Source organism: Amblyomma americanum, chromosome 9 (assembly GCF_052857255.1).
Source record: "Amblyomma americanum isolate KBUSLIRL-KWMA chromosome 9, ASM5285725v1, whole genome shotgun sequence".
Taxonomy (NCBI): Eukaryota; Metazoa; Arthropoda; class Arachnida; order Ixodida; family Ixodidae; genus Amblyomma; species Amblyomma americanum.
In genome coordinates this window covers 108,563,705-108,588,819 of record NC_135505.1, presented here as the reverse complement: position 1 = coordinate 108,588,819, position 25,115 = coordinate 108,563,705, and the positions used below count along the sequence as shown (strand labels likewise).

Below are 25,115 nucleotides of genomic sequence, written 5' to 3'. Positions count from 1 at the left end.
TCAACTCTCAGTAAGCAGGCCTGTGCACTTTCCTTTCTTCCTGGCAGCAGCAGCAGCAACAACAACGTAATTGAGTATCTGTTACGGGTCTAATCGGACTTATTTTTGGAAATGTGGCGGAGAGTTTGAAGGATGCTTCACTCCCGCCACCGGTTGGCCCGGTATTTTACTACCTCCGGGATCGGCCTTGCCTTTAGCGAGTCTTTACTACCCTGTCTTTTGGCGCGGTTCAGGTGTCCAACGATATAGGAGACAGATACTGCGCCATTTCCTTTCCACCAAAAACCAATCATTAATTATTATTACCCTGTCTTTCTATCCCATCTTTCAACTCTCCTTCTATCTGCACGTGGTAGCGATTGTGGCTCAGCTTGAGCCAGTGAGCAGGGCTGTGCACTTTCCTTTCTTCCTGGCAGCAACAACGTAATTGATTATATGTTACGGGTCCAATCGGACTTATTTTTGGAAATGTGGCGGAGAGTTTGGAGGTTGCTTCACTCCCGCCACCGGTTGGCCCGGTATTGCACTACCTCCGGGATCGGCCGTCTTTAGCGCGTCTTTACTATCCTGTCTTTCAACTCTCCTACTATCTGCACGTGGTAGCGATTGTGGCTCGGCTTGAGCATGCCAGTGCACTTTCCTTTTCTTTCTTCCTGGCAACAACAGACAGACAGACGTAATTTAGTGGCTTATATCTGTACTCAAATTTGTGGAGTGTCCGTGATCAACAAGGCGACACATCCATAAGCGGTCCTATGCCCACGCGGCTTCTGCGACTGGAGTAGTCTTCCAGGGAGGTGTAATCCACGAAAAAAAAAAGCGAAGTCAGAGCGTTTGCTTGGTTTCCATATCCAATGTAAAAGGCGGCACCTCCAGAGCGAGGCGTGGGGATTTGTACGATTTCCACGCTGACCTCTGCCATAGTTAATGGGCACGTAATTTTTGGTAGTGGGTGATGGTGTCATGCTATCCACCTAATTAACAAATCAAAAAATAGTCTAGATGTAAGTATTGCGTTACTTGGTTAAAGAAGCAAAGTTTTGGTGTTCGGGAACGGTGTAATAATATACCGGTGATGACAGTGCCTGCCCGCCGCTGTGGTGTGTACTGTACACATTATGTTCGCCTTCAAGTGCATACGGGGGCGCGGCGGACGCAGTTTGCGCGGCATTCGGTGTCGTTTAGGCTGTGCTTGTCGGTGTTTTTCGCTGCCACAGTGCGTCACAAGGTGTGGACGCGAGGTTCTCGGCTTCCACGTTGTGTTACGCAGCGTGCACGAACAAAGTTCGCAAGAACCAGCTTTGAACGCGACAGCGTTAAGGGTCCCGTGTCGCAGAAAAGCCGGTGTCGTCGGAGGCATTGGCAGTGAGCGAAAAATTCCAGGAGGATTAATAAATAAAACCGAGTACGAAATTGGTCGAGTTGGGGAATCGAACCAGGGCCTCCTGAGTGCGATGCGAGCACGCTATAACCACTCCGCCACGCCAGCTATTTTTTTTGTGTCTTTATTGCCTCTTTTGACAGTTTACAAACATATGTTCTGCGCTGCACTCTCTAGCATCAAGAGCGCACATGTGTTTCACTCACGTGACAAAATCAAAACTGTTTCAAGGAACACAACTCTCCCATCCGCTCAATAGCTTCATCTCCAAAGCATAGCTCCTTGCACACCACGCAGCTTAAATGTTTTCTCTGAAGTAATCTCGGACAGACCACGCATCTTCATCGCAGTGTCGCACAAACTCGATTGTTTGGAGTGAGCAATAGGTGTCTAGTGAATACGGCGTCTTAAAAGGGTGCTTTTCCTTCACTTACGGCTTCACTGGCGCGTTTCTTCCAGCCCCGCAGCGGTGGCTCAGCCTCAGTGACTAGGGCGCTCGGCTACTGATCCGGAGTTCCCGGGTTCGAACCCGACCGCGGCGGCTGCCTTTTTATGGAGGCAAGACGCTAAGGCGCCCGTGTGCTGTGCGATTTCAGTGCACGTTAAAGATACCCAGGTGGTCGAAATTATTCCGGAGCCCTCCACTACGGCATCCCTTTCTTCTTTCACTCCATCCTTTATCCCTTCCCTTACGGCGCGTTTCTGTGTCAGCCTATATATGAGGCAGATCCTACGCCATTTCCTTTCCCTCCCCCCCAAAAAATTTTAATAATAATTGGTTTTTGGTGGAAAGAGAATGGCGCAGTATCTGTCTCATATATCGTTGGACACCTGAACCGCGCCGTAAGGGAAGGGATAAAGGAGGGAGTGAAAGAAGAGAGGAACAAATAGGTCCGTAGTGGAGGGCTCAGGAATAATTTCGACCACCTGGGGATCTTTAACGTGCACTGACATCGCACAGCACACGGGCGCCTTAGCGTTTTTCCTCCATAAAAACGCAGCCGCCGCGGTCGGGTTCGAACCCGGGAACTCCGGATCAGTAGTCGAGCGCCCTAACCACTGAGCCACCGCGGCGGGGCGAACCCAAAAAATTTTTTCAATTTTCTCATTTCTGCCACAACGTTGTGAATGCCAACGTATACAGTGCACATCTGTCACTACCGCGACTTAGTTTAAATCGCTACTGGGGTGTCCACTTTCCCAAGGTGTCAGTAATGCGGCTTTCCTTTACTTTAGAAACTCCCGCTCTTCACCGCGGTTTCGGCGCAGGTTCACACGCCACGCACTGAAAATCAAATGTGCGCGTTCGGCGAGCCCCGCCGCGGTGGCTCAGTGGTTAGGGCGCTCGACTACTGATCCGGAGTTCCCGGGTTCGAACCCGACCGCGGCGGCTGCGTTTTTATGGAGGAAAAACGCTAAGGCGCCCGTGTGCTGTGCGATGTCAGTGCACGTTAAAGATCCCCAGGTGGTCGAAATTATGCCGGAGCCCTCCACTACGGCACCTATTCATCCTTTCTTCTACCACTCCCTCCTTTATCCCTTCCCTTACGGCGCGGTTCAGGTGTCCAAAGATATACGAGACAGATACTGCGCCATTTCCTTTCCCCCAAAACCTATTATTATTATTCGTTCGGCGAAACTCGCGGAACATGCCATAGTAAATCTTTCGCATTAAAATGATTTATTTCAGAGCGAAGCTGTATTGTATAGCTCTACCGTCCAAGGAAATTTTCGTGTCGTCGGCGTCGTCAGAAAAAAACACCAAGTTAAAAAAATTAATGTGGATTAGCGGATATACAAGGCGAAAGATGTCGGCGTTCACTGTGTTCATTGATGTTGGCGTTGACGATGGTTTAGACGGCGATGGCTTTGAGCAAAGGAAGGGCGCATAACTGGCTCCCTGGGTACGCGGACGCCTCATTAGTGCTTTGATACATGGGGCGGTGGTGAGAGATGTGGCCTGAATGCATTAGCGCTGACATGCGGCACTGCAGCAATAGGTAGGCCGCAGCGTTCATTTGGTGGTCAATCCCTCGCGATCAGCCATTAACTGCATGCCACCTCCACGGGTGGCAGGGAGGGCGCGCTGCCTATGCAGTGTGCGGAACGCAATTATAGCATGCTTTTACTCTGATACCCGATTTAATACTTGCTGCGGGTCCTTGGACACAAGATATTACTTATTTTTGGAATATGGCGGGGTGCTTGGCTTGAAGCCCTCTGGCACAGGTCGGCCCGGTATTGCACTGCCTCCGGGATTGGCCCGGCGCGTCTTTTCTTTCACTCTTTGCTCTCCTATCCTTTACCCCTCCTACTTTCAGCAAGCGGCAGCAAATGTGGTTCGGCTTGAGTCAGTAGGCAGGCCCGTGCACTTTCCTTTTCTTCTCAGCAACATCGGTAGTCAGTGTCAGGCTTTTGCAGTTGGACACCAAAGCCACGTACATGAAAGCGGGACTGACGTCTCCACTCACCCACGGAGCCGGTTGTGCGCCTTTCCTTTCGTGAAAATGAACGGCCTTTGCAAAGTTTTCAACGCCAAGGAACTCTATATGAACGCCGTCGGCTCGCTTGTTTATTGGATCACTTGTTTCGTTTAGTTTTTGAGGAAAGGAAATAGCACAGTAACCGTCTCACATATCTCGGTGGACACCCGAACAGCACCGTAAAGGAAGGGATAAATGAGGGAGGGAAAGAAGAGAAAACTGAAAGTTGGATTTTGAGGAAAGGCGCGGCAGCGGCGGAACACCTGACTAGGGAGCGAGAGAGACAAATATCCTCGGCGAGGCGCGCCTTACGACGTCATGTGCCTCTTCGGAGCACCGCCACGGCGAAATCGCAAGTTCGCGGCCAGTAAAGCTTTCACTGTAAAATTGAATGCTACTCCGAGTGGAAAAGTACCAAACAGCATAGAAATCGTATATCATACTGATCATAAAGCAGTTGTAACGTAAGAAAAATAGAAACGCACAATTTAAAAACAATAAAAACCAATTTTAGAAATAAAAAATATATAGACGGTAAAACTCCTTCGAAAACAGGCATACAGCTCAGTACTCGTTTTCATCAAGAAAAAGCACAAGCATCAAACTCACTTGATGGATGATGAGGCACGTGTGAACAATGGGAACACCGTTTCACCTATGCAACTCAATCAACCACCATTTATGGTCCATGCACTGATTTAACCTTAGCAAAGAATCTCTCTACAGTTAGAACTGAAAACCTCAGTGTATATCATACTGATCATAAAGCAGTGAAGTAATAAAGGGTAATATAAGTACACTTCACTTGTCTCTGCTTTCACTCTTTGTAGAGCCACGTGTGTGAATTTTTAAGTGACGTTGAAAAGGGTAATTGGGTGTCGTGTTACAGCTTCGCTGTCCAACCACCTTCACAGAGTGGATTGGAGCCACAATTTTTTTTACATTCCTCTATCCAAGGGCGTGTTATGAATGGGAACAAACAATACTAGTGCATTTTTCAGGCGCGAGCAGGCTGGCAGGCCGGTCAGCCCTGAAAAGCGCACCCCTACGTCATCATGATGTTGGCACTCTCGGCGCTCGCATTGGCTGCAGCTGCTCGCAGGTTGTATCTATCCCGGTTTGAAGCATCCTGCACTCGCCGGTTGGACGGAGCTGCGCCGCAGGAGTGGATTCGCAGCGCTCGCCGGACATCTGTCCGCGCCTTCAATGTCACTGCATCCAGTCAGGCAACGCTAGTCACGCCACTACTAAAGAATATGCGCTTTTATCGGTTGTGCTTGCCGGTGCCCCGAGTGCACTCGTGTCTTATGACAAAGACTGTACGCACGTGTAACATCGCACAGGCTTCCAGACCAGTCCCAAATATAGCACTCTTTTATTAAACATTACCGAACTTGCTCACACCACCTTAGATGTGCCAAGGAAGAAAGAAAAAATGAAAGCATCCACGTAAAGAGTGATCACAAGCACGTCTCACAGCGAGTGTGCCCCAAACATTCCGCAAGGCACACCAAGAATTAAAAATGGGCCACGTCTAGTCCACTTTGCGCCCTTTCTGTACACACAAATAACAAAGTGACGAGAAGGAAAGAAAATGTCCTCTAGAGAGCAGAGCGACACCCTCAACTTGGGACCACGTATCAGGGCGCTTCCTTGAGGCCCTTCCGTATCTTGAGAATTCAGTGCTAGCCGGAGCAAACATTGCTGGAAAGCACACTTTGATATGACCATTCCCACACATCTGGCCGCAACATACCACGATGCCTTCCTCCCTTGACTGGCTCTCACGCAGCCTCCTAAACAGCAATTCTTAACAAGCTATGCAAGCGAGCCCTTGTGAAGTGAATCATAATACCTGCTTAGTGAAACCATGTCACATTCCCATTACGTCGTCTAGCAATAGGGTAGCAGTGATGGCAAGGCCCATAAAATGAGACTTGGGTGCCATTTTCGATCAACCTGCTCAGGTTTAAGCAGCACACCTATAATCAGGATCTTAAACCCACTTGTAGTATCAAGAGACTGCAATCATCCAAAAACCATGGCATTTGAAAGTGTCAAAACTAGCGAATGTTCTGCCAACAAAACTATTTTGCTTCCTAAATTAAAGCCTAAAGCTGACTAAGAAGATACACCTTGTTAACATGGACAGAACATGTCAGTAGCATTTTGCTCTTTCTGCTCTTGCAAGTTACAGGAACTATTTTTCATGGAAAAAAACATCCGTGCATAACAATGCAGTACCAACTGCCAAAACTGGCTGCGTTGAGCTCTTCAGCCAACAACACTGCCCACAGATCTGAGATCGATTTGTCCACTAGAATTAATCACGAATGCACCACCTTTTGATGTATGGATGACGCCTTGGTCTAAGTAAGTTTTTCATCATCTCCAGTAGGAATAAACCGTACTGTGCCACAAGGTTGGGTGAACACCGTGCCGCAAAATTTCAAATTTGACGCACACACCTGAAATCCAATTTCCATTCTACTTTTGAGAGATTCGTCACTGCACTCTGCGCACGTTTCAAGAACAAGTGCCACACCTTCGGCACCTTGTAACACTTGTCACCACAAAAATGTGAGCATTCAAAGTACAATCCAAAAGAACTGCACATTTTGAGCACTGGAACTTGTCCACAAAACAAAAGCACAAAAAGCCCACACCACACAAAGAAAAAATCTTGACATAGCAAAAAAAAAAATTAATTTTGCAACACATTTCAGTGATGCAGAGAACACGAAAACGTTAAATGCGTAGGCTGTACCATGCCAGACATAGCAGCAAACAATAAATATTGAATACCCTGAAAAATAATGAATACTCCTCACGCAAATGAACTCCCCTGTCCAACATTTTTTTTTCTTACAATGGCCACATATTACCCATTTTCTGAGGCTTGCACTAATGCATCCTTTTGCTTTACTAAGAACACCACAAAATTCAAGCAGCCCAGATCAATCATAGTGAGCCAGATCCTGCTGCCACAAGATATCCAAGCTTGTTAGAAGAATGCAACACAATAAGAACATTGTGTTACAAATCGCTGTTCTAATTTTGTGTTTATTGCAATGGCAATAAGATTAACTTTGTTACAGAAAGCAAACAAGGAGTGGCAATATACGGGCCTCCTTAGAAACGAAAATTTTTATGAAAATGATGATTTATGAGTTAAGGGGTTTCATGACAGTCTTGGCAAACTGTATATGCATCAGCTCTAAAACAGCGATTATTAACTAAAGAAATCAAATCAGGAATCTAAAGAAAGGTAAGTTCAAAGTTCACAATGACCACACGTGCCCCCCAAAGTAGAGGACCCTTGCAAGGAACAAGGGTGTCCCATCACGACTAACAGCGGCAGCAGCCACCAAAAAATTCCAGAGTCAATTCTTTACACTAACTAGTCGTGGGCTACGCCCCAAACGAAGGCATACAAAGAACCTTACCATCAATGAGATGACAGTGAGGACAACATTTAAGCATTCTGCTGACATCACATAGAAATCTGAGACAGTGGCTGCAAACTATGCAGACTGAACACCCGACTGCTCGCCCTGGACACTATTGCATGCCACAGAACAAACCTGCCAAAGTTCAGGTTCAGGAATGGCTGCACTTGAAAAGAACTACCTACATCACACTTGAACCAGGCCTGATCAAAAAGTACATACCACAAAGTCCCCCTCACAGACAGATGCTTCCCAACGGCTTCTTTCAATTACAAGCTTGATGACGGCCACAGTTCATAACTGTCGTATTTAAGAGGCAAAGACAGAGCAAACTTGTGTCTTAAAGCTGCACGGTTCACATTTGTTGCACTTCAACTACATTGATTCGATTCAAATGCATTGATTTGATCAATTTAAGGCTGAAATATTGCGTACCGAGACATGTAGAGTGCACTATACGGAGCCGCATCTAACTTGCCAGTGCGAAAGCAGGGAACTTCAGGGTGCAAAGACGCTGAAACGCCCAGGGTTTAAAAGCACTGCCAGCTGTAAATTTCACCACCAATACAAACTGCACATTTAAAATTTAGAAAATCTGGCTCCGAGAACCGCTTTTCTGGTAGCCGTTTGTTGGTGTGGGAAGCGGTTATGGCGAATGCCTACAAGTGTTAAGAGGGTGCGAAGCTGGGCGAGCAGCCTAACATAGGCCCTGGGATATCTTTGGTCACCACAGACAGCAACTAACAGCCCTCCTCCTATAACTAGCTGCACAGTCATGCCAAAATTTACAGATCCTTACAAACAAAAGTACTATGTGTACATTTTTTTAAGCCACCTAAATGAACGCCTGTCCCTTCCAAGCAATAAACTACTAGTGCCCTACAGTTCAGGATTTCTCAATTCTTACGTCTTCAGCCTCGAGGAAACCTCAATAGCTTTAAACGGTGTCTTGGCTTCCATACCTTACCAATTGACATGCGTGCAAATAGGATCCTATACATGCACCTCCCCCCCAGAGAATGGGTGAAACAGACCCTTAAGAGCAGATTTTTACACTTAAAAGCATGGTCAGTTCCAAAACAAAGCCATTAAAAGGAAAGGTTACGGCTGAAGCATGCACAAATTTAGTCACTCCAGGGAACTCAAAAAGCATGCCAGAGATCTGCGCAACCCACCAGGAGACCCACACCTGTTCTCTAGAAATTACTACTAAGAGAAGTGAGCTGTCAACCAACATCAGGCACAGTTTCTTCAAGACCAGGAAGAGTCAGCTCTCATTCCCAAGACTCTTCACAAGCTCTAGAAAACTATCGTCTACTGCCCACATGCTGCGCACTCTGTACAGGAAGTCGTAAGCTGCACCTTTTGCTTCACCCCCACAGGGGCCCGTCCCTGCATGCTACGTATGAGCGAAGACTGCTGCCTCAATATCTTGTAGTGAGGTGACGCTTCCCAGCTCCAGATGGCAGCACACGCTTGTTTCACATGAGCAGAGCAATTCACACAGATGTCCTCAAAGCAACGACTTTTTCTTTTCACTTTTTTTTCTTTCACAGCACACAGCATCACTCCTAGAGCACTGGGAAAGGGTAAAAACAAAACTTTTTTACTTCAGTTTTTTTTCTTTAACACTGCAGTGATGTTGCCAACACCAGAGATGTCCAAACACCGGTCGGGCTGATACTCCTCCACCTTTCGCTGTACCGTACCCCATCCACGTAGAGAACGGAACCGTGACATCACTGTCCAGTCGCCATCCTTTGGCAGGGATTCCAACACTTCTTTTTTTCGTCCACAAAGAGAGGGACAGCAGAGTACTAAAATGAGACCCACACACTGCATGCTGTGGGTTCACATGAGGGCCCAGTTGGTTGAAGAGAGGCCCGTCGACTGCTCCAGGGCGTGCGCCACCTGTTCGGGGATGCCGTGCGAAAGCCACAGCTGCTGCAGCTGTTCGTAGCGGCGCGGACACAGGTGCAACGGGTTGCCGCGCATAAGGCCCGAATCGGTCTCGCCGTATTCGTCGACGTAGGGAGGTGGCAGGTAGCAGCCTGCACAAAAAGTGTCGCGCAGCATTCTTTTTGTTAGCTCTGTGGTCAAAAATAGCGTGTACACCCTGTGAGGGGTCTTTAAAGGGGCTGCGAAACACCGCTTGAACGGATGCCGGTTACGCTTCAGTTGGATTCTTTATGTCACACAGATGCCGACTCAAAAAGAATTGCAAGAATCGATGCATAGGAACGGGAGTTATTCAATGAAGAAATTTCAATATACAAGCAAACAAAATGTTTCCCTTAACTCGATTTTCGCGCAGCTTCCCATTCCCATTTCACTCTCCCAATGATGACACGCAGGGCGACCAATCAAAACAGCCCATCTTAGCACGTGGCGGAAGTTTGCGCTCCATGGTTGCCTGTTCTCTGTAACTCGTTCATGCCAAGGCTGGCAGCCCCATTTGCATGGTTACAACAACCACGTGGACGCTCAGCTGACCCAGCGATGCTTCACCGTCACGTCGACGGCGCAGAGAGGGACACTGATCAGTGACGTTCTCTTACTTATGGATCCGAACTCGAGCGCGAGATACTGCGAAGGTGTGACAGCCTGCACAAAATATCACACATTTAGCATAGTGCGTACCGCTACTGCTTATCGCCAACCATCGCTCGTCCCTCCTAGCGCGCTGGTTTGTCACGGCGAGCAAGGAACGCGCGCTGTTGACAGGAACGTGGCGCCACTTGGCGCCGCCGCCCGGTGATCCTCCACAAACTGACGATGCGCACTGCCTGCTAAATGTGAAACGAACACATCTTTCTTTGGGATCGAAACGAACGCTTATAGAGTGCAATGGCTCGATCGGATCGATTTTGCAAAGCCGCTCTCAGGTACACAGAGAGTAGCCTTAAGTGTTTAGTGCTAGGTCGTAGGATGTTTACAGAGAGGCGCAAAGCCCTTCGATGCAAAAAGTAGCCAGTGCCTCTAGTGGCGTGTTTTTGTTTTACTTGATTTACAGTGCTTTTATCTAGGACAAACAAGTTGGTTTTGTTAAAGTAATATAAAACACAAAAACTTGACAAAACGTACCTCTAGTTATTAACCCAATTTGCAGTATATTTACACTTTGTCCAATCATAAAGCTCGCCCTCCGTGATGTCATATCCGCTGCTAAAAACCACCACTGTACGGTGACACCGTCAGCGCCACGAATTCGTTTTTGCGAGATAATTAAAATATTAAAAAACGCAGTATACGCGGTACGACCGATGCTAATAGCATCACTATAACTCATTCTATGCAACCATTAGGTAAAACAATGCACTGAAAATGTGTTTTGGAGCCCCTTTAAGGATGTTCCTTCTTGCAGAAGGGATGCTTAAGAGAGGTTTTCCTCTAATCTTGTACGATAGAGAGTCTCCCTTACTGTGTGTCTTTTTCTGTTTATGCAATGTAAGGGAACACGAATGTCAAATTTTCAATTGTAAAGTGGATACTAATAATATTAAGAGTTGGTTATGAATTAAATCACATTAAAATATGTGCACACCCTACAATATTTGGCCACAACTTCGGAAGAGCAGGAATCTTGTAATTTTTTAACGTTGAATACCTCAGATTGGTACAAATGCCGTGAAAATCAAATCGAATAGCAAATACTATTTGCAAACTATTTGAAATTTCAAAAGTTTGCACACTACATTGTAACAACTTATTGAATGAATTGAATAAACAAGCACCTTATGAGGAGTCAGTGATTGATTCATTAGAGTAATTAGCCTACCAATTGAGAAATATCTTTGCAAAACCTCAAGTCTTGCCAGTGTCAGCCAGTCTATACCACTGACATGAGACTGCTTGGCAACCAATGAAGCAAAGTGACACCAGGTTATGCAGGTCAGAAACCAACAAAAAGGATGTGTAATCATACGGTACAGTGGAACCCTGATTACCGTATAAACGCGTGTAAGGGCCGCAGCCGTGTGTGGGCCGCACCCTGTTTTCCCAAAGGAAATAATCCCTCGTTATAACAAAGTCAGCTTGACGGCGGAAAAAATTCGTTATAAGCGATAATTCGATATAAGCAACCACCCGAGAAAATCTAAAGCAGTCGATCTTTAATTGCGCCGCAATAGCGAGGAAATCAAAATACAATGTATTCAGTGAAGCAAAACTTCATTCAGGTGCAAAAAAGGCAGTGAGCTTTCGCTGTTTCAAGCTCAACTACTGGGCGCGTGCAACCCCTGCTCTAATCTGACCAAGCATTGCACGAGGCCACGGTCGCCACCCATGCATTCAACCTTCGGGGTATTTCGAATCACGAAGGCAGTGGCCGCTTTTATGGGGGTATTTCAGGGTATTTCGAAAACAGTGGCCACTTTCATGGGGGGGGGGTCATGGAAATGCCGTGGCTCGAATCTGAGGTCGTGTTTGTTAGCTCAAAAAATGATTAGCTGCTCATTGTAGGTACGCAGCGCGACCGTGAAAGCTGAACAGTTTTGCAGTAGTCGATTCGCATGATTACTGGGCACTTTTTTTTCCCCGAGGTGTGTAGCTGTGAAGTTTGCAATGAAGTGTTTGGGTGAGTTTTTCAGTGCACCGTTGTCGGCGACACTGTGCTAATTCTACGGTTCAAGTGTCGGTGTTCGCGCAGCGTCGCATCCGCGCCGTTGACAGATGTCTAGGAACAAAATTCAATGACCCTACCATGCATTTAGACCGTTTGTCTGGTCGGATGGCGTGAATCGAGCATGACCAGCTTGAGAAAACCACCAGAGAAACACTGTGGTTGCGCTGACCCGCCATAATGACAGCCTGACTCGTCGCTGGTGACGCTCTGATTTCTCGTGTTTTCGGCAAGTTATCGGTCGATTTGCATTGTGAAAAGTGCAACAAAGCTAGGGGCAGTCTTTTACTGTGATACAGGCAGACTATGACGAGCGGCAAGCAAATTTCTAGACCGGCTTCCCCAAAGTCGTCTTCCCGATTTGTTGACGTAGCTCTTCGCGTTGAACACGTTAATGAGCGTGCGACCAGCAGTCGCTTGCGACCAGGCAGCAGTTCAACAACACCGTTGTTGCAATATGCAAGTGCGACCTGCGGGTCGCCTTCTCGTTTGAAGCGAAAACTCTCGGGAATGACGTTGTTTGCGCACTTTCTGGAGTTTCGTCTGCTTTGGCCGATGTGAAACGGTTAGGCTTAGTGACGACTACGGCAGCCAGGGAGCAGCTCAGTTGGTTGCGGAAAGCTCACCTCGCTCGCGACTCGCAAGCGTGAATGGGCTCATCATAATCGGAGGGACACTTCTTTTGTGCTTTCTGGCACATTTCAGTGCCAGAAATGTTGTTAAGAGTGGTAAAATTTTGCTCATCGAGCGCACCCCATGGAATGCTATGGCGCAAGTCTGCCTGCGGTCTTTTGGCCACTTTTCGGCATCCAAGAGACCGCGGTTTTCTGGCATCGCAAAGCGTCACAAAAATTTTATTTTCGTTTGGATTCTATCACGGGGGACACCAGCGATGCGGTTGCAACTGATTCAGACGCACTTCCATTCGCATCCGCTTTAAACAGATAGGAGCACTTGGCACTTCTTTGGCACTCATTACTAGGCAGGTCATCGGCCGTAGGTTTGGCACTTTTGTGGCCTGTTGTGCGCTTGCATGAGACTAATTCATCGGCGGTATTAATTTGACACTGCATGCGCAAAAGGGTCGGCGCCGCGGCGGCGATGCCTCCACTCGCCACTTTGCTCTAAGCGGGTCAAGCACTTCGTGCGCTTCGAGTAATGCAGCTTAAAATGCATGCGTTTGGGTTGGGACCGGAAGAAACTTCGAAAAAAGCGATTTCATTATAACGAGGGATTACTGTATTTTTTAAAAAGAATATCCGTGTAAGGACCACACCCAAACTTTCCACAACCCACATGGGAATAGCCTTCAAAATGCACGTGCCTTGGCCACCGCGATCAGCTCTGGCTGCGAGCAACGGTGCACTTGATCGCAGAGTCGACGCATGCGCACAGCGGCTTCCAGGTGCCGCCCATGGATGGCGCCAGAGGCCACGGCTCATTATCATCATCATCGTAAACTTTCTCCTCCGCCAAGAGCTCCCGCTACCCATATCGCCATTAGTATCACCAGAGCACCAGCTGCAGCCTGTTAAAGGCACGGGAGTTATGGTAGCGTGTTCGTTCGCCATAGTTGTGGCTTTTGCATGCTGCTGCTGAGTGTTGCAGTGTTGCACCTTAATAGCTACATGGCTGGGATTTTGTTGTCAAACACAGCAAGCATGCGGCCGGCAGAAAATTTGATGTGGCTGGGAAGTGCGAATGACAACGGTGCAACCAAAAGGATGCACTGAGGAACACAAGCTGCAAGAAGTGCGCTTTCCGAGGCAAGCTGTGCAAGTTTCCCGAACTGGAAGGAGAGCTGCTCTGCTGAGTGATGGAAGCGCGGAACAGCGGCTAAGCGTTGACAGCGGACATGCTGCGCGACTTCTTGTGGGAGGAGCATGCACCAGTGCACAGCACCAGCTCGGAGCTGGAATTCTCCGCAAGTGGCGAATGGACGTAGAATAAATGCTGCTCATTCCCTGATTGATGTTTTTTGACTTTAACAAAATTTTTTTTCACACATCGCGTGTATGGGCCGCACCCCTAAAATAAGCCCTCAAATCAGGGAAAAAAAATTAAAAAAATGCGGCCTTACACGGGTTTATATGGTATATAACTTTGAGGGAACCTGTCATATAATCCAGGCGTCGTATAATCCAGGCAGTAGGAGTGAGCGAATCTTTATTCTCACCTTCAAAGGAATTAGTTACCTTTTTTCTGGACGCTTTCCCAGCCACGAGCTGCAACATCTGGCAGCAGATGGCCGACATCATCGCGTGCGCAAACAAACCGTCGAATGTTGTCAATGCCGTTCAACATGTCCGTGCAAGTCATAAAAACTAGAACACTTCGTTACTTCAAGGATTTTATAACAAAAAAGTTCGTTACATCTCAGTTAACTGTATCGTTATATCAAGTATCGCTATAAGTGGATTACACTGTCCGCCATAACTGTGCTTCATTTTCCACGGTTGGCAGCAAAGTTTCCACATGCCCCAGACACCACGAACAAACACGCGCCACGCGTTCATCGCCAACCAACACACACCTTTGGTTCGCCCCACCAGGAGCAACACCTTGCAGTCCCGCACCCGCAGGAACAGTCCCGTGCCGGCACCACACGTCGTCACGTGCAGGTTGCAGGCCCCTAGCCGGTCACCACCCACCTCCACCTGCACAACCACCACGAGAGTCCTCACTCTCTGGACACCCACTTCCCGGAAAGACAGTCGCACAAAGCCACAGAATGAGAACGATCCAGCACTGAGGCAGCTAAATTAGCCTTGGTGATACTGGCATGACCGTAGCCTCGACGCCAACTCAGCTCAACGAAGCACTTCAGACGAAAATACGCTGCAAATACAAGAGGTCCACATCCTCTCCCATATCAGGGAGTTGGAATTTTCAGACCCAAACACCAAGGACTATCAAAGAAGCGTGCCCAAGGTGGACGTGTCCAAATGGGAGTGGCTTACAGGGGTTCTGAAACGCCTTCCAAAAGAGCACATTAACTCACTTATTCACTGCACTGCGTTGCCATGAAAACCTGAGTCAAAAAATACCCTTCTACAGGCAGCAGACGACCCACAATCACACGTCAAAGTTGGCGAGCCCTTTCCCGGCAACTTTTTCATGCTCGCACCCTCCTCCGTCCCCCGCATCTGTGTAGACAAGGAGAGAGGTGGGCATTGGTTAGATTCTTTCAGACGTCAGGCAGCTACCGTGGCCGCGGCCAATAAGCCGGTTAGCTCCGGCGGGTCGGGAAGTTCTGCCCCCAGAGGGGGGTTGGCGAAGGAGCACCTACCTTCCAGCGTGCAAAAAGTGACGAGAGAAGAGGGAAAGGCGAGAAGACGCTGAAATTCAAATTTTAACTACAGATAACTCAGCTTCTACAAAGCGCATTAAAAAAATCCTTGCTGGACATTATTCGTGAAGCGGCGTGCTTCAATATCCCAGGTATGCCGCAACTTTATTACAGCCCCTTCAAAGCACCTTTAAGCTAGGCGCATTCTCGTGCACCGAACAGCAAAGGCCAGGGTTGCCACCTCGAAATCGCACTGTTTTCATAGAAGCACCCATTGCCTTTAAATATCCTGCTACCACTTAAGAAACTTTTTACCTTTTTCTCTGTAACCCAACAGCTCCAGAGAACTAGACGACGAAGGCCCAGAAAATGGATGCATATCAATGCATCTTGACAAGTTACTGCACCGAGACAGCACATTAATACAAAAAATTTTTCAAAGACTATGTGCAGTGAAATTATCAGCCTCCAAACTTTCCTCACAGGGAAGAGAAGTACTGCAAGATCGCAAGAAGTCAAACACGACAAAACTGGAAAACCAAGTCCCCAGGGCCAAGAAAATTAACAACACAACTCTCACACTTCCAGCTAACAGCCACTACAGTAGAATTCCATTTCACTCAAACTCACTTACTACAAACATCATTTATTCAAGCCAATTCTTCAGTCCCGTCAAAATGAAGTGCAAGTGAACGCTGGTCTTAAAAATATTTTCTTTCTTTTTATTTAAATCATAATGAAACCATATCACCTTGCCAAGTTTTTATGCTGATTTCAAATCTGAAATTGCTTTTTTCATATATTAGCTCCTAAGGTAATTCATTTTAATTAGGCACTGATCAGTACCTTGGTGCAAAGAAAAGTAAATAAAAAATAATTTTTAATGCATGACTGCATTCATTATGAGTAAAGAGTGAAATAACAAAAGCCGTTCTTGCATTTTACCGTTACTAGTAATTTTACCACACTTGGGATAGCAGTATTCAAGGTGTGAATATCATGCATCGATAAAGTTTGGAAAAACAAATTTTTGAAGTTTAACTGAACAAGTGTGCCTCGATTACTGCAAACACTGCGCCTCCTCATCAAACAAAATTACTATGTCTCTACCTGTCCAAGACGCCAAGATAGCGACACACTAAGACGGCCACGTATCTAAAATTTCTTACGCCATTAAATAGTGTTTTTCAGTGCAAATTGAGCCCACACAATGATCTAAATTTAATATTATGGTCAAAATGCTGACTTCCGGAAGTAAAAAATTGGTAGAGTTGGAGAGTAATAGTTGCAGATTCCAACAATGTCATTTTTAAAGAATAGATATTTTGGCAAATTTTTTTGGCCCCAAAGACCAGTGTATCCCGTTAAAAAGGTTCTCGTTAGTTAAATCTCACAGCAATTCAAACAAACTCACTTCGTTTGAGTTTGAACTATCAACAGCCGGCCGCACTGCTTATTCTTACCACCGAAAGAAATGAGCACCACATATCTTACATGTTCCACTTTCAGTTATCAGCTAACTATAGCCACTTCTTACATTTAAAGGCAGCCATAACGTTTTGGAGCTTTGCTTTGCCAAGGTAGCACAAGCGATTAAACGGCTACGTGCCAAAAACCAACAGGGCCAACTTTCAGCATTGTCGACATAGCACGAAGTAACAGTACCCAAGCAGTTCTGCCACCTATGCAACGCGCACAGCCACCCCACCACCTCTGACCTGGCAGCAGTAGCTCTGGGAGCACAGCAGTCGGCCGCACACCAGGCACAGCGTGGGTGAGCGCGAGTCGTCGCCATCCGAGTTGGGGCAACGGAAGAGAGACGCCTCGTTGATGAGCTCGCTGAAGTCACTCGGCAGCTCCACCAGCCGGTTGGGCTGCACGGGGTGCCGAACTAGCCGTGGTGAGCGCAGCTGTGCAGGCACCGTCGCGTGCGACGCCCACCTGGGAGGACAGTGGAAGGACCCTGAGAAATGACTGCAACCACAGCACTAGTACAGTGAAAGCTCGTTAATTTGCACCTCGATAATTCAAATTTTCCGATAATCCGAACTACACTACACTAGCCGATGGGTAATTCGGACTCCAATAATTCGGATTTGTAGGATATTTCAGACCTCGATGAGGCACCGTCAGTCACCCCATAGAAGCGCATACATATTCGTGACAATTGAAGTCCGAAAGTTCGATTTGTCGGACTAATTTCAGCCGCCTGCGGACCAAAACCGGCCATCTTACGGCTTTTTGCTGGTGCAAAAGGCGGCATCTTGAATTGTGGTGGATTTATGCCGCAGTTGGCTTGGCTTGACACACTTTTGGTACCTCATTGTTGCCAGTAGAGGTCCCTGCGATCTCTGACACTTCGAGGTGACAGCCGGATTGTCATCGCCGCCAACTTGCTTTTGTCGCCAACGTTGTCGCGGGCAGTCATCACTTGTCCCATACGTTGAAAATTGGTTGTTGGGGGAAGGAAATTGTGCAGGAGCTATCTCACATCTTGGTGGGAAGGGATAAAGGAGGGACTGGGAGAAGAAAGGAAGAAAGAGGTGCCGTAATGGAGGGCTCCGGAATAATTTCGACCACCTGGGGATCTTTAACCTGCACTGACAACCCACAGCACATGGGCGCCTTTGCATTTCGCCTCCATCGAAACGCGGCCACCGCGGTCGGGTTCCAACCCGGGTACTCCGGATCAGTAGCCGAGCACCCTAACCACTGAGCCACTGCGGCGGGTCTCATACGCTCGCCATTTGCCGTTTCGTCACTTGGGTTTCTCTGACGGCGTTGACAGAGTGGTGCTCAGTCTTCACGAAGTTACATCCGTTCGCTGTTTTGTGATTGCGTTCGGCAGTTCCGCCGCTTTGAAAGAAAAGTGCCTTATCTTTGCATGTGTTTAATGAGCGGTGTGGCGCACACTCGGACTGTGCACAACATGGCCCCGCCAGGTCCGTCAAAGAAGCATGGGAAGTATTCCAACTGAATTCAGTGACCTTGCTGTCTAGTGTGTACAGTGAAAGCACAACCTTGGCGCAAATCGTCGCCAGCAAAAGAAATTTTCCGCATCTATAAGTCGATTTCATTTCAATGAAGTGATTTTTTTGTACTTCACAGATTTTTCGGACTGTTCGATAATTCGGACCATTTTTCGGGTCCCTTCGAGTCCGAAAAATCGGTTGGCGACTGTACTTGGTCCGGCCAAGCTCCATAGAGATCTGTGTATAAAAAATCCCGTTACTTCGAAAGCGATTCGGTTCCGCTACCAATAATTTGAACTATGCGCCGCCGCGTCTGGACGGCATGGCACACAGCACGTGGCCAAAAACGAAAAAAACCACCTCTGCATAGTTAGAGGCTGCGCACGTCTTAAACGAGGACAGAAAATGGAACCAGATAAAATGGTGGAAGAGTGGGTAAAGCCTAAATGGAGCCATCACCGGCACGGCAGCCGGCGGCGCCAGAGGGTAGGGGTTGGCGGCCGCGGTGGCAGCTGCGTACCCTCATTTCCATGCAGCCTCCGAAACTCGCAACTAAATACTCATTAATTTTAGCCCTGTTAATTTGAAATACGGACAAGTACTGTCGGCATGGTCCCAGCCAACGCCCATGAAAAGCTATGACATCAGACGGGCGCTGCAAATTATGTGCGAAAAACTTTCTTTGCGAGTGTCTTCCATCCATCCACCCATCAGTCACCAACGGAAGCACGCGGTCAGCCGTGATCATGACGCCAGCTTTTAGCATCGCCAGGCTACAGTGGCCCAGTTGGCTCGGCAGTCAGCCGCTGGCCGGAAGCGGCCAACGTGGGCTTTCAGCGCGGGCAAATCAGGGCACGACAGCGTCTGACTTCCACCTACTTCTACAACATGGCTGTGCCTGCCGAAGCGGCCTCTCGCTTCACCACGAACTCGTCGTTGCCACTACACTGTGCCTCATGTTCACGGCAAACAAAAGTCGCACGAAGCTTTCGCTTTGTCTGAAGATGCCCGCAGCACAAAATTTTAGCGATGAAACGCGCTAGATTTGATGTTCAAAGCTGCTAGGCTTAGCCACTAAGCATCTGTTGACGTCAGGAAGTGCAGGAGGTTCAAACAGGCTAACTATTTTTGTTCAGAAAGGGGTCACAAAGAATAATTCGTCCTCTTTGTCGTCATTAAATAAATAATAGCTTAATTGTAAATGCACAGCTGTTCTTTTCAGCATTTTACTAAGCATATGGAATTGCACCATTTCTAAATCCTGGCGGCAGCAGTCTGGCGACAGCCACCCGCTTTCCACTGCTTGTGGTGCTGCATGGCAATGGTGGCGTCGCCGTTCCGCTGCGCCACTCAAAATACGCAGCACAAGTTCGCTCCAGGTGGGTTGCCCTTAAGGCGAACGTACTGAAAACGAGGCTTGCACAACCGGACAAGTGCTGGCACTCTGCCAGGTTCGCTTCTGCCCCTTGCTAGAGCTAATGTCAAAAGGTAAACACACTGTGATGTCGATAACTGCGCAGCATCTTGGCGCACTGCCAAGAAATGCATTGTGGACCACGACGGTGTGAAACGGAGGGAAGTGTTAACGATTGATGCTTTCTTTTTTTTCGAATTCTTAGGCAGAAATCGGGGGTGGGTGGATTCATTATGCGAGTGGGTTCGTTACACGAGTAAATGTGGTAAATATACCATAATGCAAATTGTTCTGGTCAGTTATTTCGAGGCCATTCGATAATTTGAGCATCGGATAATTCGAACTTTTACTGTACTCACATGCATCGCAGCCACACTTTAAATTGCAGGTACTCACATAATGAATGCAACCACTGCCTTTGGCTTGAAAATATAAATTTTTGCTCATTTTATGTTTCCCTGCAAAATCAACTCATTCTCAAGTTTTTGTAAACTTTGAGCATTCATTACTAGAGTCCCAAGGAACACTTTCGCCATGCAGCATGCCGGAACAGAGTCACAGTTGCTATGTAACTGCCGAGTTAGCACTGCATGGGTTCCTATGGACGTTAAAAAGGAAACAGCTCATGAAAACGGCGCAGTCTAGAAAATGCAGAATCTAGAAACGAAGCTGCGAAGTTCTACTGCATACACCATCAGCAATTGGCAGGCGATGAAACCAACATCCATAGTAGACTGCCACACTTATTCACCTCACGCCGACTCACCCTATGGCCAGTTGCCGCAGGACGGACGGTGCCAGCACATAGGAGAGGTCGGCTGGCACGGACAGGAACTCGCACAGGGCCTCCCAGGTGTCGCCACCGGCAACACACAGGGCGCTGGGCGGTGGCCGGCTGCCCAGGAAGTGTAGGAAGATGGCGCTGCACCGCAGGAAGGGGCGCATGCCTTCGTGCACGGCCTCCACAAAGTGGCTGCCCAGCTGCTGCAGGAAGACAATCAGGTGTAAGAGGACGAGACAACAACACACACAACAATCCACATACTGCGCTGAGGGGCATTCATGTGGTGTCACCGACCCTGCTTGAGTGCTTTTTTTGTTGCGCCGCAGTGGCTGGCATGGTTGGCACCAACCTCCAAAGAATCTGTCTGGCCATGCACACCCGATTCAAGGAGCTCGTCACTTTGATTCACTGCCTCATGATGGCTAGCGCTACAAACAAGTGCACAACAGTCAACATTTACAGAAACCACATGCTCAGTATTGCCACGTCCTATGCCTGAATCAGTGCCCAGCACTGAGGCCTCTTGTGCCCGCCCACAATGTTAGCATGACAAGATGACAGGTGCAGTTAAACAACAGGTGAATGCTGTCTATTGTGGTTCAAAGAGAGAGCATTAAAGCAATTAGAACAATATGTTGGCAGCAGGAACAACATTGAAAGGCAAGAAAAATTTCATTTTCAACAAAAAAAAAAAAAAGTAAGTTCTTTCAGCTCTGCAAACCGCTAAATGTGCATCCTCCACCAAAATTCTTTCAAAAATTTTTACCAGACCAGCCCATTTGATCTTGCCTGAAAACGGCCTCAAGTTACATTTCAGCTACACAAACTCTGCTGCAGCAGATGACTCCAAGTGAACTTCAAACCATGCGGGTTTCCTTAGCCCATGCTAAGATTTCAGGATGTGATCACTTATGCATTTTTCCTTGTCGGTATGGACCTGCTATGTCCAGGTATGAAACCTTGCAAACCTGCGGTCATGAGCAAAGCTAGAAGCCACTGTGTTACTGCGACAGGAAGAACAAACGAGAGAAGGGCATTATGCACAGCCCACCGCTGGCACAACGAACAAGAAGACACGCTTCCAAGTTTGCCACGCATCAAGGAAGGAACCATCGTCAGCGAAGACTCACACTCACCATCGACGGATTCCGCTGCAGGACTCCAGCCGCAGACAGCACTTCTCGGCAAAAGTCTAGTAGCCTCGAGTGCGACTCTGAATGCTTGGTCTGCTCCTCCTCACCAGGCAACAGGGAGTCTGTTTCCATCTTCTCCTCGTGTGGCTCCACAGTCAGGATCACCTGGGTGGGCCAGTGACCACAAAAAAAGTGACATGAGCTGTACATAACATTTCAACCATCAGCAACACTTCAGACAGCAGCTGCCGCTTACTTTACAACACCGAAATACGCAAATACCGAGCACAATGCCCCAATGACCACAAATACTAGACAGACAGACCTGTTCACGTGCATATTAGGCCAAAAAGCCATACTTTCGGCTGAAAAACAATTTCCACAGTATTGCTGGCATCCATTCCAGTCTCAAAAATCAAACTTTTGGACTCCACAGAGTCCAAAATATCGGCCTTGAATATGTACACTTCCTCTGAGGTGCGAGACAGTTCCTCAGCGAAGTCCGAATTACTGGAGTCCAAAAAAATCAACCAGCGACTGTAAACACCTTTTCCGCTTATGCCTCGGACCATGGCCGAGCCACAGCCACTGTGGCCACTGCACAGGGACCACCCACCTGCACCAGGTGAAGGGCAAGGACCAGCCGCAGAACATGTCCGTCCAGGGCACCCCCGAGTGGCAAGGGTGGAGTGCCGCCTCGGCCAGCAAACAGCGAGGGTGCCGATAGGCACAGCGCCACCAGCAACCCGAAGGCATCCACGTCCAGCACGGAGCCACCGGCTGCAGTCTTCAGGGTGACTGTCAGGGCCTGGGGCACACCGGGGCCGGACGGAGACATGGCGCCAGTGGCCAGGACATTGCGGGCCAGGTATGCCGCCGAGGAGGAGGCCTGGTCTTTAGATGGTTCCCCACCAGAGGGCGGTGCCACAGTCACAGTGGCAGCAGGTTGGGAGCCGACAGGGGGTGATGTTGGAGCAGAGCTACTGTCTGGAGGACTGCTTGCAGTCAGTCCAGGTGGACTGTAAGGGGAGGAGTGGAAGGGGGGGGGGGGGAGGGGTAGAGTTTAAGTAATTTTGGAATATTCTTACGGCCCTTCACCAACCTTTATGGTGCTTTCCTGGTGTTCATCCTCATCTACTGTTTCTGCAATGCTACTGCCAACCAAATATGCATCAACCAGCCCTCGCTGCTACCATACTGAGCCATGCACGTAAATACAGTGGAACCCCAGTTATACGTCGTCCCCCGGTTTTGCGACGACCCGGGTTTTACAACGGATTAACGCAGTCTCGGAGAAGTCCCCATAGAAGCAATGCATTAAAAACCCTGGTTATCCGACGCAATTTTACGCCGGACCCACGTTATACGATGACTCTCGCGAAGCGCGGTACGGAACGGCGGACGAAAGAAAGGAGCCGCGGATCTCTTTCGGCACGCCGTCTCTCCGCATGCTTGACCTCGCTCGACCGGTTTGCACCGGTGGGCATCGCTTTCTTTCCTGCCTCCTCTCATCGTTCATTTCTTTCTCCCCGACCAGCTGCCCTCCGCGACGCCCGCTGTGCTGAAATAGCGCGTTTTCTTCTCCACAATCACTTTCTCCCTTTCGCTCCCTCTCTTCTCTGCGGCGTCGCCTCTCGTCACGTTGGGGAAGCGTTTTTCTTTCCAGTTTCCCAGCAGCAGATCGCCGACAAGGTAGCGTGGATAGGCCCAGGTTCATTGCACGTGATCTTTGTCGTAATCCTAGCTACCAGCGTTCAGCAAGGGTTTGAGTTGTGTGGAGCAACGCGACGCACGATCTCCCGAAAGCGGACAGTTCTGTCGCTCGGTGATAAGCTCCATATTATCGAGGAGGCAGAAAAGTGGCATGGAGCCACGAAAGCCAGCATTGCCCGGGACCTTAAGATACCCGAATCTTCACTTAAGACGATCCTGGCAAACAAAGCGGTGATATTGCAAAATGCCAACAAGTTCGGGCTCAAGCAGAAAGCGGCAAAAGAAGGACAGCATGAGAAGCTAGAAAAAGTTCTCGTCAGGTGGCTGCATCAGGAACGGAGCTCTGCGATCAATGCGGACGGTGCCATTCTAAAAGAAAAGGCGGACCTTGTGGCATTGCGTCTGGGCATCGACGACTTTCAGGCATCGAACGGGTGGCTGGATCGCTTTAAAGAAACGAAACGGGATTCTGTACAGCCACTCCTGCGGACAAAGCACTTCCGTGAACGTTTTGACGGTGAGCAAGTGGATGGAGTCGCTGCCGGGGATGATTGCTGCATACAAGCCCTGCGACGTTTTCAACGCCGATGAGAGCTGTATTTTTTACCATATGCAGCCCGAGCAAACCCTTGCGTTTAAAGGTGACAGCTGGCATGGTGGCAAGCGCAGTAAAGAACGGGTGACAGCACTATTCTGTGCTGAACGAGGACAATTCCGAGAGGCTGCCTGTGCTCGTTGTCGGAAAATTTGCAAAGCCACGGTGCTTTAAGAACTTGAATACGCTGCCGTGCAGCTACAACTTTAACAAAAAAGGCGTGGATGACGGCTTCGCTCTTCAACCATTTTTTGCAGCATTTGGATTGCAAAATGGGTACCAAGGAAAGTAAAATATTGCTTTTCGGGGACAACGCACCGTGCCACCCACCCAATACGTCCAGTCCGAGGAACGTAAAGGTTGTTTTTTTCTGCCCAACTGCACAAGCCGGCTGCAGCCGCTGGATGCCGGCATCATTAAGTATGTGAAGCAAGGGCACGGAAGCGGTTAGTGCAGTGTCGGCTGGCGGCTATGGAGCGCAACGGGTCGGAAAGAAACATCACTGTGCTCGACGCCATGCATTTTATTGCCGGTTCGTGGAACGCAGTGTCGCAAAGCACAATCGCCAACTCGTTCAAGCACTGTGGCTTTAAGCGAGAGACTGCCTCCTCTGCTGGGAACGCAACGACCTCGATGCCGCTTGAGGCCGATGCAGGCTTCGCCGACAACGATTTCGAGGGTTTAAACCTCGCCACGACCTTCGCCGAGTACGTGGAGGCCGACGACAACGTTGCGATCTATGGCGAGGTGTCGCTGGATGATGCGATCGCGGATGTTTGGCTAGTGCCGACACCACTGCGACATCGGACGAGGACAATGACGACGCCACAGATGCCGTGCCTGTGCCTACCACGTTCGCCAAGGTGCTACGGCACATAGACGGCATCCGGAACTTCATCTGTTCACGCGACGCCGCAGAGGACCTCTTTTCGGACGTTGCCGAACTCGAGCGAAAGCTTTTGCAAGTTCACGGATTAAATAAGGTTCAAAAGAAACTGACCGACTTTTTTTAAACTTCGCGCCGGCTGGCGGGAATCGCGGCAGTGGGCAGTGGAGTGCCGGAAAACTCTGTTTGAATAAAGCATGATTGGCACCTGTACTGCAACATTAATTCTTATCGCATTTATTTTTTTGGTAATTTCGGTTTCCAAGCCTTGCAGAGTATGTTAGTAGTTTACATTGAAGTTTCTTGTAAATTCGTCGCGCGAAAAAGTAGTATTTTTATAGGCATAATTTATGTTTGGATTTTACGACGCCCGCATTTTACGCTTTTTCGTGGTC

The 25,115-nt window shown here is 48.5% G+C and overlaps 1 protein-coding gene across 2 annotated transcripts in view; it reads right to left on the bottom strand.

Annotated features, from left to right (window-relative positions):
* Window positions 1-5,215: 5,215 nt before the first annotated feature.
* LOC144104025 (E3 ubiquitin-protein ligase UBR2-like) overlaps window positions 5,216-25,115 on the bottom strand; it is an 80,977-nt gene continuing 61,077 nt past the window's right edge. The window contains exons 22-27 of one of the 2 annotated variants that reach the window (XM_077636807.1): window positions 22,143-22,545; window positions 21,530-21,691; window positions 20,376-20,593; window positions 16,942-17,164; window positions 14,468-14,591; window positions 5,216-9,364 (exon numbers count right to left, since the gene is read on the bottom strand). In XM_077636807.1, coding sequence (XP_077492933.1) covers window positions 9,165-9,364; window positions 14,468-14,591; window positions 16,942-17,164; window positions 20,376-20,593; window positions 21,530-21,691; window positions 22,143-22,545 — 1,330 coding nt within the window. In that variant the 3' untranslated portion in view covers window positions 5,216-9,164. The remainder of the gene's footprint in view (window positions 9,365-14,467; window positions 14,592-16,941; window positions 17,165-20,375; window positions 20,594-21,529; window positions 21,692-22,142; window positions 22,546-25,115) is intronic. The other variant, XM_077636808.1, reaches the window with a different exon arrangement.